The sequence below is a fragment of the Frieseomelitta varia genome, unplaced genomic scaffold (genome assembly GCF_011392965.1).
Source record: "Frieseomelitta varia isolate USP_RPSP 00005682 unplaced genomic scaffold, Fvar_1.2 scaffold_168, whole genome shotgun sequence".
NCBI lineage: Eukaryota > Metazoa > Arthropoda > Insecta > Hymenoptera > Apidae > Frieseomelitta > Frieseomelitta varia.
In genome coordinates, this window is record NW_025109394.1 from 442,599 (window position 1) to 458,297 (window position 15,699).

Below are 15,699 nucleotides of genomic sequence, written 5' to 3' on the forward strand. Positions count from 1 at the left end.
ATCAATTTGTTTTTTACTTAAAATATTATTAATATTAAAATAAGAACATTTAATATTTCACATGTTTCGTTATAGGTTTCTTATTATTTCCACGTTCTCTCATTTTTTGAAAAAGATCAAATGGGACTTCAGAAGTCAAGAATGTAAGTAACTTTATATTTTACATTTAGTTCTTTTCTTTGTATTTTATAAAATGTTCGACAAGTTTAAACTTTTCATTTTGAATTAAGCACCATCATTGAAATTTTGTGTCTAACAGAGAGTTTCCATTTTCTTAATTAAGTTTGCGAATACAAATTTATTAATTATGAGTGCATAGATTAGTACTTACACAGAATAGATATGGTACCGTGTCACACGTTCTGAAACATCGACGTGGTAAAAGGTCATTGGTTTTTTAGCGCATTCTATATTTAAGGAACGGTAAATCAGAGAACTGCAAGCGTGTGATGCAGAAATCGGTACAGCAGAATGTGACACAAAAATGGTAAGGAGGCTCTAAACACACGCGAGACATATACTCCTTGTCTGTGCTCTAAAGTCTAAAACTCATCAAACATGTGACACAAAAATGCATCGAATGCATCGGTTGTCTATTTTGTGCTTTGTTTATGATATTATTAGCGTTGCGCAAACAAAACGTCTTAATATAATCTCAATTAATTAATATTTCTAATTTACAAACTACTCTGTGCGATTTGTTTCGAGAATTTTTTTTGGTCTTATATTTGAACCGAGTGAAAAGAGAAAAATTAGATATAAGACGTTCGTGAACACAGATTCTGTTTCTCGATTATCGACAGAGTTTCACATTCAGAAGTTTCTACGTTTCCCCCTACGATGACACGATAGTCATATTTAAAATCGAGTAGGGAAATTACGGATTTCAATTTTTCTTTATAAATATTACAAGCTCGATACGTTATAATGAAGAGAAAATTGTATCCACCGATATCATAATGCAATAGCTGTAATAAATATTCCCTTAGCTATTACCCACCTTACATGCAATATCATACAATTACGTATATACGTTTTTAAACTTGAGTGTCATTTAAATTACAGCGATGCGACGAAATTGAATGTCCAGCGCTGGCACTTTTGCACTGTCAGACAAAGGAAAACACAGAGAAAAAAATGAGAGAAGCGAAAGGAGGAGAAGATTTGGAGAAGAAGGGAAAAACTGGGTATCGAAGGAAAGTTGTAGGCGGTAGTTCTAATACGGCTGCGTCTTCGTCATTACCTTTTCATGTGGTAAACTCTCATGGAAAAGAAGTTACACAATAATGGCCGTCCATCGCAAAGTTTCAATCACTGTGAATTGTCGCGGACCTCCCACCGCAGCAGCGGGATAACTATAATTTACATTTTTCGATCGAATCGAGCGTTCGATCGTGGCGACGCTTTTTCCTTTTTTTCGCAATTTCCGCGTGCGTACGATCAGATCGTTCGACCGAGCGATTTGTTGTAGAATAAATCTGTTTTATTACGAGCAGGAGACTCAGTTTGTTTGTCGGAATTCGCATCGAGACGTGAAAAATGAATGACGAGCCATTTTCTGGCGCAGAGTAACGATAAACTGATCAAACCGATCATGATAACTGCAAAGATAATATCGATTTGGCCGTTGGCAGAGGACAATAGTAAAGGAACAATTATGTTCAGAAGATTCCACGTGTTCTGTATATTTGTTTTGGTAAGCTTTGGAGAAAGTGCACGTCGAAGAAAGGCATTGAAACGCGATAAAATCTACTCGAAGTGAAGCTTTGATTCGACGGCGATTAATCCTGAATTAAACGGAAGTGCTGCTAATAACAGCGTTATTAATAACATCGAGATTTAAAATTAACATGACAATTTATTCGGTCGTTCGAGAAAAACCTGCAGCGAAATTTCATTATTTAATTGCTCTTGTTCAATTATTAAATGGTAAATTGTGTTTTTCGAAACGTTGTCAATGCCTTTATTATTGAAGAATGGCACGTCGCACATTCGACGTTCAATTACATGTTACATTGCAAGCTATCGATCGGAATTCGGTGTTCCGGTCGTCCTTTGATCATCGAAAATCATCCCTCCCTTGTGAAAATTCTCGCTCATCACGTACCCCCGCGAGAAATGAAAGAGAACAGTCTGGTAAGGTTGAATTTTCAGGTGATAGTGATGTCCGTTGCAGTGACTGCCAACGTGGTTCACAATATAGATAACTTGGACGAGGCGACCGAATGCACGTTGATTTGTACAGCGTTTCACCTCTGTGTTGTTCGTTTGCTAGTGCACACGTCTCATCAGAAGGACATGCTGTACGTGGTGAACACGATGAGAAAGGATTGGGTCTTGTCCTCTCGCGAAGATCGAGAAATTTGGGCGGAGAGAACGATGTTTGCCTTTCGTCTCGTGAAATATTTTATCAGTACCGTGGCTGTGACGATCGTGCTGTTCATGTTCGTCCCGATTTTGGAGGTAGGCGACGTTCACGAGAAACGTTCGAATCTGAATCGGGGCATGGTTTCATCCACACGTTCGACCAAGAATTGGCTCGTACAGTAGCAAACACCGAGATAATTGATAATAATATTCCCAGGGAGCAGCGTTGCATTTCTGTTGCAGATCTACGTGCTTGGTAGCAACGAGAAGATGCTCCCATTTCGCGGCTATTTTTTTATCAATCACACCGTGTCGCCGGTGTTCGAGTGCTTTTATCTGTTCAACGTAACGGCGGGTGGCTTTGGCGGCAGCATGATCGCCGGCGCCACCGGTTTCAATCTGGTGGTGATAATGCACGATTCGGGGAAGTTCGCTGTTCTACGAAGAAGACTGGAGGAACTGAACGGGGAGGATCCGAATTCTCTCGCTGTTATGAGCAATTACGTGATTCGTCACCAGGAAGCGATAGAGTGCGCGTCCACACTTCTCCTATCACCGTGAATTTGCCATTTTAACCATTTGCTCGCGGAGCGAGGCAGAAAAATTAATTTCTCGTGTCGATCGATTACCAATATAAGGGCACGCTGCTTTACGTCTAGATGGTACAGTCTGTTTGCAGGTACGCAGATGCACTGGAGAGGATAATAAATATTCTGGCTTTGGGGCAATTCGTCATTAGCACCGGACTGATCTGCTTCGCGGGATTCCAGATTACCTCGGTGCGTTTGCTCGATTTGCTCGCGAGTCAAGGCGTCGTTGATAAAAAAAAAAAAAAGGTAACGTTTCCAGATGATGGAGAACAAGGGACGCCTGATGAAATATTCGACCTTCTTGAACTCGGCGATTCTCGAGCTGTTCACGTTCAGCTTCAGTGGAAACCGCCTGATGGACGAGGTGATGGTTGAAAATTATACGCGACCGCTTTCATAAGAATGCTGCTTATATAGAGGTTGAAAGGATTTGATTGAATAATCGTCGATCAATGTGGTATCCACAGAGCGAGGGAGTGGGCGATTCCGCTTAGTGAATAGATCGGTAGCGGTTTCTGTCAGTCTCTTCAGATCATAATGATGCGTACGAGGATCCCCAACAAGATAACCGCGGCCAAATTCTACGACATGTCACTGGAGAGTTTCTCAACAGTGAATAAAACAAAAAAATGTCATTCAACTGAAAGAAAAAGGATCCCTGAAGTTGACGAGGATATCTGTATTATTTATTACGAGAATGAGATGGTCGTTCAAGCGCGGTTGAAGTTTCTTCCTCATAGAATCTTGTGTATTTTGCAGGTTCTGAGTACGTCGTTCTCGTACTTCACGGTTCTCATAGCCCTCAAAGACGACTAATGGATCGTACCAATGAACGTAGACGCGCTTTATGATGGTAGACGGTATTTCTTCATGACTAAACTTACACAGAATATACTTTAGTCGGTCCACTAGTCTAAAAATACCCCTGTAAAACAAAATGTCGACGGAAAAACTCATTCTGTTTTTCTCGATCGATCGTATTTAAAGGTAGTTGGAATCAAGATAGAAACTTTTTAGAATAAACTAGAAAACAGGGGACTTTCAGTGATAATTTATTTAGCATTAATCGATGGTTCATTTATCATTTATCGTTATTGCTGTTTCTTGTTCCTTACATCTTTGCTTTTCCTTCTTACAAGAACAAAAGAACAACGTGCAGTGTAACGCGCGCACATTGAACAGGCCATATGCTCATCGTGTTTATAATCGTGATGTGCGGTTAACCAAATGTGTTTACCAAACACACGACTTACTACAAACTTACATACGTATCGCAAGATACGTTTTCTTAATTAGCCAAAATACTACATAGCTTTATCTCAAGACGTTTGCACGAAAGATCGAAGCTATTTCAGGAGCAGTTAATTCAATTATAATCAAAACAAGCGTAAATGACTCAGCGCACTTGTCGTAAGAGACAATAATTCTTCGTTTCTTTGAGTAACTTGTAGCACTTTGCAAGGAAGGATACGACAAGGAATGGAGTGTCCGCAGGCGTTTGGGCAAAATGTTACGAGTTCGGCCGAGTTCTCTCACTCTGGGTGGGGTAAACCATCGGCGTATGGTCTTGGAAGCGACTCGTGGATATTTTCATCGCAACAGTACGACACGTGCACCCGGCTGGCGCACGCACAGCTCTTCCCGACTTCTCTCCTGTCTCCGTGTGCATCTCCGTTGTTCGATCGTTCAACCTGACAAAGTACAAAATGTAACGCAAACGATCTTTGGACATTTCGGTCGTCTGTCGAGAGTGATTCCGTTCAATCATTCCTCCTAGACGCACACAAGCAGGGGCACTTAATTACGATGGCAGCCAGCTGATGCCGATTATTGTCGTCCACGCGATGGCAATATGGCGAACATCAAGGTGGCAGTTCGTGTAAGACCGATTTCTGCCAGGTGAGTGAGTCAGAGCGAATTTTAATCGCGCGATGAAAAGACATATCGGAAAATATTATGCACGTGTATTTCAAACTGTGTGAGCCAAGTTAATCGCAGGTCCGAGCGGGCTTGGTATGCGGGCATGCGAAAGGGCGAAGCGGTTTTGAAAATCGAGTAAACGTGTAAGTTCAAGAAGAAGGTGAAACGTGCGCTGATTAATGAGAAATATTCGCCAAAAGTTTCAGGTTTGCTGCGAGTTTGTTACGAGTTGCTTTTGCCATTAAGCTCGTTTCCGTCGTGTATTTTAAGAAACAGGCAGAGACCACGTCCAGACGTGCACGCATTTTTTAGGAACTCGAGGTCAAGGTTTAACTCGCCCTCCTTGTTCTCAAATTGCAAATTGTTTTTGCAAATTCAATTTTCTCTCGTGCCGCTTCACGGTTTCACGAGGCAGCGTTCGGAAAGCAAACAGAAACACGCGTCTCGGAAACAGCTATTTCGGGGACGGCCGCGAGCGCAGCAAGAAACGAACGAGGATAGAAATTTGAAGGCAGATTTATAAGGGCGCGCGGCGCGTCTTTGAGCCGCTATGAACTCGTTTCTATACTTAGAAGATGGGGCCGAGACGCCACCGGAAAGTAAGACAAACTAACAATCGCTAGGCGAGCGATAATAAGTCGACGATGAAATTAGGGTCGTCTGAAGAAACTGCGGACTCCCGATTTGTTAACGTATAATCTTACAAATTTATTCCTTTTCTCATCATTTTAGGATAAATAAGCGATCTAACGTGTGTACTTTTCGAGCCTGAATGAAAAATGAACAAACTGAAGGAGAGACTCTTTGACAAAATATACACGGTGTTTCGTAATTTGTGGGACCCATTTCGGGAGCTGATTGTACGCCTAAAAATAATGAAAAAAAAAGTCATATAAATACATGTTCTATCTGTTTTCGTTTATGAGATATAATGAATTTTATAAACAGAGCAAATTCTAGTAAACCAGTTTTACCAGATATGGTATATTCAATTTTCATAATAATCATAATTGGGACGAAGAAAACCCACATGTTATTGCGCATTCAAGGCATCAACGCCAGTTTAGTTTAAACGTATAGGGCAGGAATAATTGATAAATTTTTAATTGGACCTTTTTCTCTTGATGGGAAACTAACAAAGTACGTTGATTTTTTGAGTACGCGTTTACACGAAATATTAGAGGAAGTTCCAGTCGATATTAGACTTCGTATGCGGTTTATGCATGATGGAGCTCCGCCGCATTTTAGCCGAGTGGCTAGGCAATTGTTAAATCAACACTTTGCAAATAAATGGATTGGTCGTGGAGGTCCTATTGCATGGCCTGCTCGTCCTCCGGATTCGAATCCATTAGATTTTCATTTGCGGGGACATTTAAAATCTATTGTACACGCAACGTCGATTGAAAATGCTGGAATACTACGAAATAGAATAGTGCAAGGCTTCCGACAAATTCGAGAAACACCAGGAACGATAGAGAGAGTAACCAGATGAATGACAAGACGCGTGCAGGCTAGTCATTTCGAGCATCTTTCGTAAAAGTAATTAAAACAGAGAATTCATTATATCTCATAAACGAAGACAGGACATATATTTGTACGACAGATAGGATATATATTTGTACGACTTTTTTAGGCGTACAATCAACTCCTGAAGTGGGTTAGGTTTGGGCTAGGTTTTGCTACCTAAACACACTGTATAACGAAGCCATATTTCATCTTCTGCGTGAGCGGGACCACAGCGAAGAATGGGTTTATTTAAAGTAGCGAAACTGCTACCGATCTTCGGGTGTTCGGGTGTTGTTCACTTTGCGATGGATCGGCGGAACGACGTACTTACTTATGAGCAGCTACGACACACCGACGACACACGGCTAGACGGTTTAATGACTCGATGCAGGAATAGCGCGAGAGAAGGAGGGAGGATCCGTTCTAGAATAACACTCTTTGGGATAAGAGAGTGTGGCACGGCGTGGCGCCTTGTTGCGATGGAAGAGGATCAAGAGAGGATAATAACAAGGCAGGCTGCTGCTATTCGCGTACACTGCCTTGATTCATTCAACATCTCCTCTCCTCGTTCAGACTTTTCTGGACCAAGCTCCCAGGCGGTATACGCACCGCCGACCCTTTTCAATATTGGTCAGCGACGAGTGGCGAGTGTTTCTTTGAACGTGTACGTTCGTACACTCGTAGCCGTTTGAACGGTTCATTGAAAACTGTCTGAACGGCCATTTTGTCCGCCGATCGAAGGGCTATCGGCGAACGGATGGATCCGACGGATCGGTTCTCTGTCACAGGCTTCCTGCGAATCAGACGATTGATGGAGTTGATCTACGCGAATGCAAAGTGGCCCAATGTCGAATCGTGTTGAATGGAGTTTTTGGAATTATTGATTGGATCGATGATACGGTTGTCGGCCGATCGGATATTTTTTCCATTTGGTATGGAATTGATTCGTTTATTCGTTGAAGAGAGAGAGAGAGAGAGTACTAGTTTCACTCTATGCGAAATTGTAATTTGGGTCCTACAGAGGTTCCTTTTTTGAAAACCTTTCCAGTGTTCAGAAGGATTCTTTTAATGTCTTTTTACACTTGATTTTATTAATTATTAATTATTAATCCAGTGTTCTTATACAATTGTCCGTACTATATTTCAATGTTCACTTTCAGTTCAGAGACGATTTAAAACGAGTCCATGTAATTTAGGTTAACGTTTGAATGTCACTGCACAACAATTCAGACCTGCTGTACAAAGAATTTCGCTGGCTCTAAATAGATCTACTTCCGTGGAACAGTCGTTTGTAGCCAGTAGACGAATAATTCTTGCAACCTGAAACGATTTATCGAACAACCAGCAGGTATTAATTTCGCAAAAACGCGGACCACGGAGCACGAAATCGTGACGATTAAAGAGCGAACAGGGCCACGATAGGATCACGCGAGGACCACGGGTTAAAGTACCTTTAACTTTGTTGCTTTCACGCGAGAGGCCACGTACGTGTAATCGTCGCTCTTCTGAAATGGAAACAAAGTGCAGTGGCACAGAGGATTGCGTACGTTTCATAAAAGCTTCCACAGCTCGGAGGAGCAAGTTTATTACTGGAAACGTTCTCTTTAATAAGAGAACAAAGAATGAACATGGAAATGAATGCAAAAATGTATTGGCTGTAAGGAAAAGTGTATCGACTTTCTGAGATTTTCTCTGGTAGATAGCTATTGAAACGATACTTAGGTGAGTTTAAAAGATACTTGTCTTATCAAGCAGTTAGAAATTATTTGGGTTAATTAACTATTTCATTAGTGTCAGAACGTGAGCATTTGAGGTGAGATTGTATACTGTATATGAATATCAGAAATGAATATCAGGAACATTGTGCAAGCGGTTGAAAAAACCAATGAAGCAAATTATATAAAAGATTTATAATTTTAAATCTGAAGAAAGGAAGATGACAGAACTGCACTAAACTTTAAATTACAGTGGTCACGTGGAGCAGCGAAGGTTTTGTAAAGAAAAAAAAAAAAAAGGAAGTTGAAAAACAGTTGCAGAAATTACAAAAAAAAAAAAAAAAAAAAAGGATAGCAGCGTTGGAAGAGATTGGAAACGGAATTCCGGGGATATGTGGAATGAAAACGACGGCGCAAGAACAGAGGAGCTATATAGTCCATGATGTGGCTATCACGGAGGCCACTATTAGTACTTATCTGACTTCACGTCAAACGTTACACCACAGGATGGAAGGCAAACCGAAAACTCGTCCGAACGTGGTTCGAATCGGTTGCTCCCGTTTTTGCTACCTACCTTTCGACTGACTGGGAACTCCGCAAACTGGAAAATCGTCGATAACGTTCCCAGTCGACTCGTTCCCCCGATAGATCTTTCGCCAGAGGCATCTGATAATCCCGCGTGGAAGCAGTTTGAATGCCTCTGGAAATTCCAGCCTGGAAGAAGCCACAAGTTCGCGTTAGTTAACTCGGTGTCATTGGTTTCTTTTTTTTCTTCTTTTTTCAGAGCTCTCTGCGAGATCTCTTTCTCCGTGAATTAGCCGCCCGATCGGCAGAGTGATCAGACAGTGAAACTCGGCTGAATTGAGGAATCCTTTCGCGGTTTAAACGCGAACGGAGGACGGCCGTTTCGCGGTGAAGAATTGAATTGTACTGCAAGATCTCTTTGTCTCAGCGAAGAAAAAAACAAAGAACGGATTTCCCTTTTCTCTTTGTAAAAAAATAACACTCCATCCTCTTTGACGCAGAGAACTGAATTTAACTGGATCAGAGGTGGTTGTACGCACGGACTCGAACGAGATTTCCCTGACGAACTTGAAGGTGTCCTCGAGCAAGGCCGGCGACAGTCGCGAAAGGACAAGGAAATATGGTTTCGATTACTGCTTCGATTCGTCGAACCCAGAGACACAGAGTTTCGCGGACCAGGCAACGATTTACCAGACGCTTGGCCAGACCGTCCTGGACGCTGTTTTCACTGGCTATAATTCCTGTCTGGTGGCGTACGGGCAAAGCGCGTCAGGGAAAACCTACACAATGATGGGCACCAAGGTACTCTTTCACTTCTTCTTGTGAATTTGTTTGCATAGAATGGGCCAAAAGTTTCTACTTATGCCTACTTTCTTTTTTTTAACAAAACATCAAAATATAAGAGAAAACTAATTGTATTAATTTTGAATTAAATTTAAGTTCAAACATGATTTTTTTATTATATTTAGAAAAAATAAATAAATTAGAAAAGATATATAATAAGAAAATCATAAGAAATCATTAATTTTAGCAGTAAGTGGTTTTTGGTCTACTCTATATTCGAACCTTGAAAAATTTTCCACGACTCTACGAATACTTGCGAATTCTTCATAATCATCTTACAGTGAAGAGCATAATTGTACCAATGATAATGAAATATTGTCGATAATCTAAACTAATATAACTTTGTAAAAAAAGATTATAATCGAACGATAGTTATTAACGATTATTATTTAGTCCCGGTTTAAAGTTTGTACTTTGACAATCGTGGATTTGCTCTTTGCGAAAATGATTTTACATCACGATTTGCGTGGCGATTTCTCGAAAATTGTAAAAAAATTCAAACGTGTGTAGAAATATTGAAAAAATATTTTCTTACGACTGAATCTAGCATGGTTTTGAATATTGAAATTTGTTTCTTCACGATGTCCTCTTAAAATTCGATGTACGATTTTTCTTTATTGAATCATCATTTTATCGAATTTGGAACATTAGGGTTATGACAAAATATTAGGATTTTCGAATTTTTTAATCCCAATATTCAACATTCAATAAAACAGCAAAAAAAAAATTGTAGAACACAAGTTTCAGGGAATCATTGAGAAAGAGAAATTTGAATCTCCAAAATGATCCGCAAGAGTCGCAAAAAGAAATTTTCCGTATTTTTTGAAACACACGTTTGAATTTTTACAATTTTCGAGAAAAATGTGTCCTGTCCGCTACGTGATGTGAAATCATCTTCAAAAGAAGTGAACTCGCAACTATCAAAATAGAAGCTTCGCTCTTTAAAATGAGACCAAGATTATTACCGCACTAGATCTGTTTTCCTTTTGACAAAGTATTAAGTTTATAATATATTATATACAGGGTGTTTCCTGTAACGCGACGCACGATTTTTCTCCTACTTTCAGCCATCTGACAAGAAAAAGTTTGGAACAAAAGTTGAACGGTACAAGGTGCACAGTAGGTGTCAATAAAAAAAATTTCGAAAACGTTTCATAGTTAAATCAAGGTCACTTTGGATGAAACAAATGGGAACACATAATTCTTTTTCCACTGTATTGTAGAGAACATCGACACGAATTCAAGACACATGTTATATGATATTTGTACTAACATGTTACGCCCTGTATATACATCATTATATAATTTCATTATAAAGTTTAAATTGTTCACAATTTTTCAACAATTGTTATTGGTATTTAATTGTTCACAATTTTTCAACAATTGTTATTGGTAATATATAATATTATATAATGTTATTAGTAATATATAAAATTATACAATTTCATTATAAAGTTTAAATTGTTCACAATTTTTCAAGAATTGTTATTGGTACTTATTGTTATTAGTATTTAATTGTTCACAATTTTTCAACAATTGTTACTGGTAATATATAATATTATATAATGTTATTGGTAATATATAAAATTATATAATTTCATTATAAAGTTTAAATTGTTCATAATTTTTCAACAATTGTTATTGGTATTTATTTGTTATTGGTATTTAATTGTTCACAATTTTTCAACAATTGTTACTGGTAATATATAATATTATATAATTTTATTGGTAATATATAAAATTATATAATTTTATTATAAAGTTTAAATTGTTCACAATTTTTCAAGAATTGTTATTGGTACTTATTGTTCACAATTTTTCAACAATTGTTACTGGTAATATATAATATTATATAATGTTATTGGTAATATATAAAATTATATAATTTTATTATAAAGTTTAAATTGTTCACAATTCTTCAACAATTGTTATTGGTATTTAATTGTTCACAATTTTTCAACAATTGTTACTGGTAATATATAATATTATGTAATGGTAATATATAAAATTATATAATTTCATTATAAAGTTTAAATTGTTCACAATTCTTCAACAATTGTTATTGGTATTTAAATGTTCACAATTTCTCAACAATTGTTATTGGTACAATTATGCTTCTCCGTTTCTAAAAAAAAAAAAAAAAAAAAAAAAACGCAACGTTGCGTGCGCCGAATCTACCTGTCCTTGAATCGCTCCGCAATTCGCCACCGATACTTCGAACGTGTAAATACTCGCTCAGGCCGTCAGTTCTCAATCGCGGGAAAATCCTCCCAGCTCTGACAAATGTCGATTGATTTATTTTCCAAATACGGAACAGAGCGAGTTCGGGTTCGGGCAAACGGATCGAGAGTTAGCGCGCATAATTCGAAACGAGGTAACGATTTCCGTGTGACAGGTCGGGCAACGAGGAAGGGGGCAGAGGAGGGGGGGGATTCTTTTTTTCCCCCCGGCTTCTCCGGCGAATTTCGACCGGTAAATTGAAACTGTTTTTGCCCGGGCGGCGACGCTTAATTAAATTGCCCCGTGGCTTCGTAGCCGATCGCGGCTGCATTACACCATCCAGGGGGGGGGGGGGGGTGAAAGGGCACAGGAGGGGCGAACGAACGACGAGCGATTTTTTTAAAAGCGAAGCACGTGTTGCGGTTATACGTCGAGCACGTTCGGTTTCAATTATGGGAAACGGAGTCGTTCGATCGCCCCGGGGACATTCCGATGACCGATAGTAGTTAACGATACGTAATTTTTTCCATCGCACGGGAAACTTCGCTGCCGCGCTCGTTTTCCTTTTTTTTTTTTTTTTTTTTTTTTTTTTTTTTTTTTTGAGAAACGAAACGACGGGAGCTAACGACTTCCACTCTTTTCTTTTTTCCCTTTGTCGCTCCGCAGGAGGATCCTGGACTCACGCCGCGCCTCTGCCAAGGAATTTTTGCCAGGATCGAGGACGAAAGGAGGAACGAGAGGAGCTACAGCGTTTCTGTCAGGTAAACCGTAACCGCGATGCGGCGTGGTGCTCTATTATATTCCTCCTTAGTCAGTTTTATATTCTCGTTTGGAACTGTCGAATCCAAGGGTGCAAATCCTTGAGGACAAAAAGAAGGTAAGTTCGAAACCTGTCATTAAATAATTTATATATATATATATTAGTATACTATATAATATATATATATATTATATAATACATAAGAAAATAACATATATATTAAATAATTTGTATTTATATATATATATTATAAAATAATTTACATTTATATATATATATTTTTAAATAAGTTACATTTATATATATTGTTAAATAATTTACATTTATATATATGTTGTTAAATAATATATATGTTATAAATACAAATAATAAATAATATAGAATATAAATATAAATAATAAATAATATATTGTATAATAATATATTATATATATTGTCAAATAATTTACATTTATATATATATATATATATATATATATAGTTAAATAATTTATATATATATATTATTAAATAACTTAAACTCGAAGAAGTCTTAATCGCAAATCTTTGAAAGAATGATAAATCTAAAAAACCCGAGCAGAGACGATAGAGGAAACGTGGTCTCGCCGTGGCCTGACCTCGCCCCCTGTTCCGAACGGAAGGACTTCGCCTCGCCGGTTCTCGTTCGAAAGGAAAAGGGAACATTTTGAAATTCAATTTCTCATGGAAAACGGCGAGTCCTATAAATATTCAGGCACTGTTTGCATCGCGATGTTAAATATTCACGATTCCAATTATCTCTCCGGTGGGTGGCACGTGAGTTTTACTCGAAGCCAGCCGAAGGTGGATGCGAGAGCGATAACGCGCATCCGAATTGATAAGCGTGGGAATCGCGCCATTCGCCGGCGTCTTTTCGCGAAACCGGGCCGCATCGACGTGCCCGTTTAAACGCCAATAAACGATCAAGACATTGGTCGGCTGTCGGTCAAGGTCCAGGTTCGTCGTCGGGTGAATTTTCTCACAATTTCCAATCGTCGTTTGGACTTCACAGATGTCGAGATCGTTGACTGGTCGACCATGTCGTTTGATAGTTGTCCAACGATTATGGAGTTTCGAGGAGCGTTTCTATAGGTACCGCCAAGTTTATCGTTTCCCTTCGTTGCACTTTTGTTCTCCAGTTTGCCGAAGCAAGTGGCTGGCCGGTTAATTGAAAATGGTAATCCGGCGAGAATGGTAATTCTGAATGTTCGGAAAGAGGAGTATCTTTTGATTTTAAATAACATTAGTCGAGACCAAGCTTTATCTCGAGCGTTGGGAGGGGGAGAGATCGTTTCTTCGAACACCGTTGCAACCGGAAGAGAGTTTTACCTCTTGAGAAACTCTTAATAGAATCTCAGCTGGCCGGGGAGTAGTAGTTTCCACTTTGTGCAATTGATTCCCCTAGTCGTGTTATCTCCTTTGACCTTCTTGCTTGGTCGTAACTCGCACCTTGCACCTCACGCGTAATTTGTCGATAAATTGTTCCAGCTTTGGAAGATAACATTTGGAATAGTCGAAAAAAATGGGAGAGAAGAGTCAAGGAGAGAGAGAGAGAGAGAGATTCTTTCGACAGCTTTTGGAACAAGTTCAAATACCACTGAAGAAAATTGTCTTTCATCGGTGAAGACTTTATCGANCCCCCCCCCCCGTCACTTTATTAAATTTTTGCACGTTAGATGTCGGAAACTTTCCGAACTTTTGTCGTTCAATTCTAACATTCGAAGCACAATAAAAACAGGACAATCGTGTAACAAGTTCTGAATCCTTGTAAGAATATCTTTAAAAAAAACGTAATTAGATTTAAAAATATATTTATAGTTATAGAAGACTTTTTCAACGTCTTTACGCAAACTTTCGAATGTATCCTCCGCCACGCGATGAAATACTCACGCTCTGAGACTTTGATCAAATTTGGATCTCGTTTCGCGATGTTTTTCTTTTTTACGAAATTGCATCAGTTCGAGAAATTGTCGGCAATTTTTCATTATTTCACTGTAACACGTTATTATTATTAGGCAGACGCGTTTTGTTCATGGACAAAAGGAATTCAGATCTTCGATCCGCCCTCGTAAACACCGTTTCAGTCCCGGTATTAAATGTTCGCCGGATTGCCTTGAGCTCGATGTAAAAATAAAAAGCCGGGGGAGCAGCGCGTTGTGCTGGAACCCTCGTAAAAATTGTATTTACCGTTCACGCGAAATATCGATTGCCACTTTCTCTGTGTTCTCTCTTTCCCCCGTGTTTTTCTTTTTCTTTCTATTTTCTTTTTTTCTCTGATTCGTTTTTTGACCCGTTTCATCGGCGAACGAAGGAAAACGCTCGCCAAGTCGCCGCGTGTCTGGCTGTTTCACGCAAGTTTCATCGACACTTTGAAATTCGTAGCCGAAACGGGGACGAACCCGCGGAGAATTGTTCCGTGGCTTCTTTTCTGAAACCACGCAGATTCGCAGTAAAATACACCTTGAAAACACGAGTGTATCGTCGTAAATCACTGTTATTCGTCGATGAATTCCAAGTCTTCAAGAGGACTTTGTTTGTTAACACGTTGATCGACCCGTATCTGGGGTGATAGTGAAGTTTCTACATTGGATGACGATTCTTTTAAATCTCAAGGCAAGAAATATTTAGTTTAGATAAGTGAAGGAAATGTTTCAGTAGGTGATAGAGGAAATATTCAGTAGAGAAACGAGTTTTTTTTAGTAGCAAATCATCTTTAAATTAAGAAGTTAAATTCGATGTCAAATAATTTGATAAGATAAGTCAATTTCCAAATTAGTTTGAAGTAATCGTACAATTTTTACAATATTTACGATGAATACTATAATAGTTGTTTGTGATACATTTTGGGATTTGGGAGCTTTATTGCAAATTTTTCAAATTTCCAGCCTACATTTCAGGGATGAAAGAAAATTTTCCAAGCTAACACCGAAGTACGTATCATAAACTCAGCGAAAGGAATAAAAAACAAAAGCATAAGAAAAAACATAAAGAAAAGAAACATAAAAATAATAGAATACCTAAGGATTTGTTTCACGAGAAACTTAGATCTGAATTGATGAGGTAAATTCAGTACACATATACAGGATGTTTCGTAACTTGTGGGATCCACTTCGGATTGTACGTCTAAAAAATAATGAAAAAAAGTCACATAAATATATATGTCCTATCTGTCTTCGTTTATGAGATATAATGAATTTTATAAACAGAGCAAACTCTAGTAAACTAGTTTTACCAG

At 38.7% G+C, this 15,699-nt stretch overlaps 1 protein-coding gene and 1 pseudogene across 1 annotated transcript in view; both read left to right on the forward strand.

Moving 5' to 3' along the window:
- Positions 1-1,539: 1,539 nt before the first annotated feature.
- LOC122538589 lies at positions 1,540-3,985 on the forward strand (annotated as a pseudogene).
- A 579-nt stretch (positions 3,986-4,564) lies between these two features.
- LOC122538587 overlaps positions 4,565-15,699 on the forward strand; it is a 46,914-nt gene continuing 35,779 nt past the window's right edge. Inside the window, exons 1-3 of the mRNA XM_043672804.1 lie at positions 4,565-4,856; positions 9,124-9,424; positions 12,353-12,447. Coding sequence (XP_043528739.1) covers positions 4,810-4,856; positions 9,124-9,424; positions 12,353-12,447 — 443 coding nt within the window. The 5' untranslated portion in view covers positions 4,565-4,809. The remainder of the gene's footprint in view (positions 4,857-9,123; positions 9,425-12,352; positions 12,448-15,699) is intronic.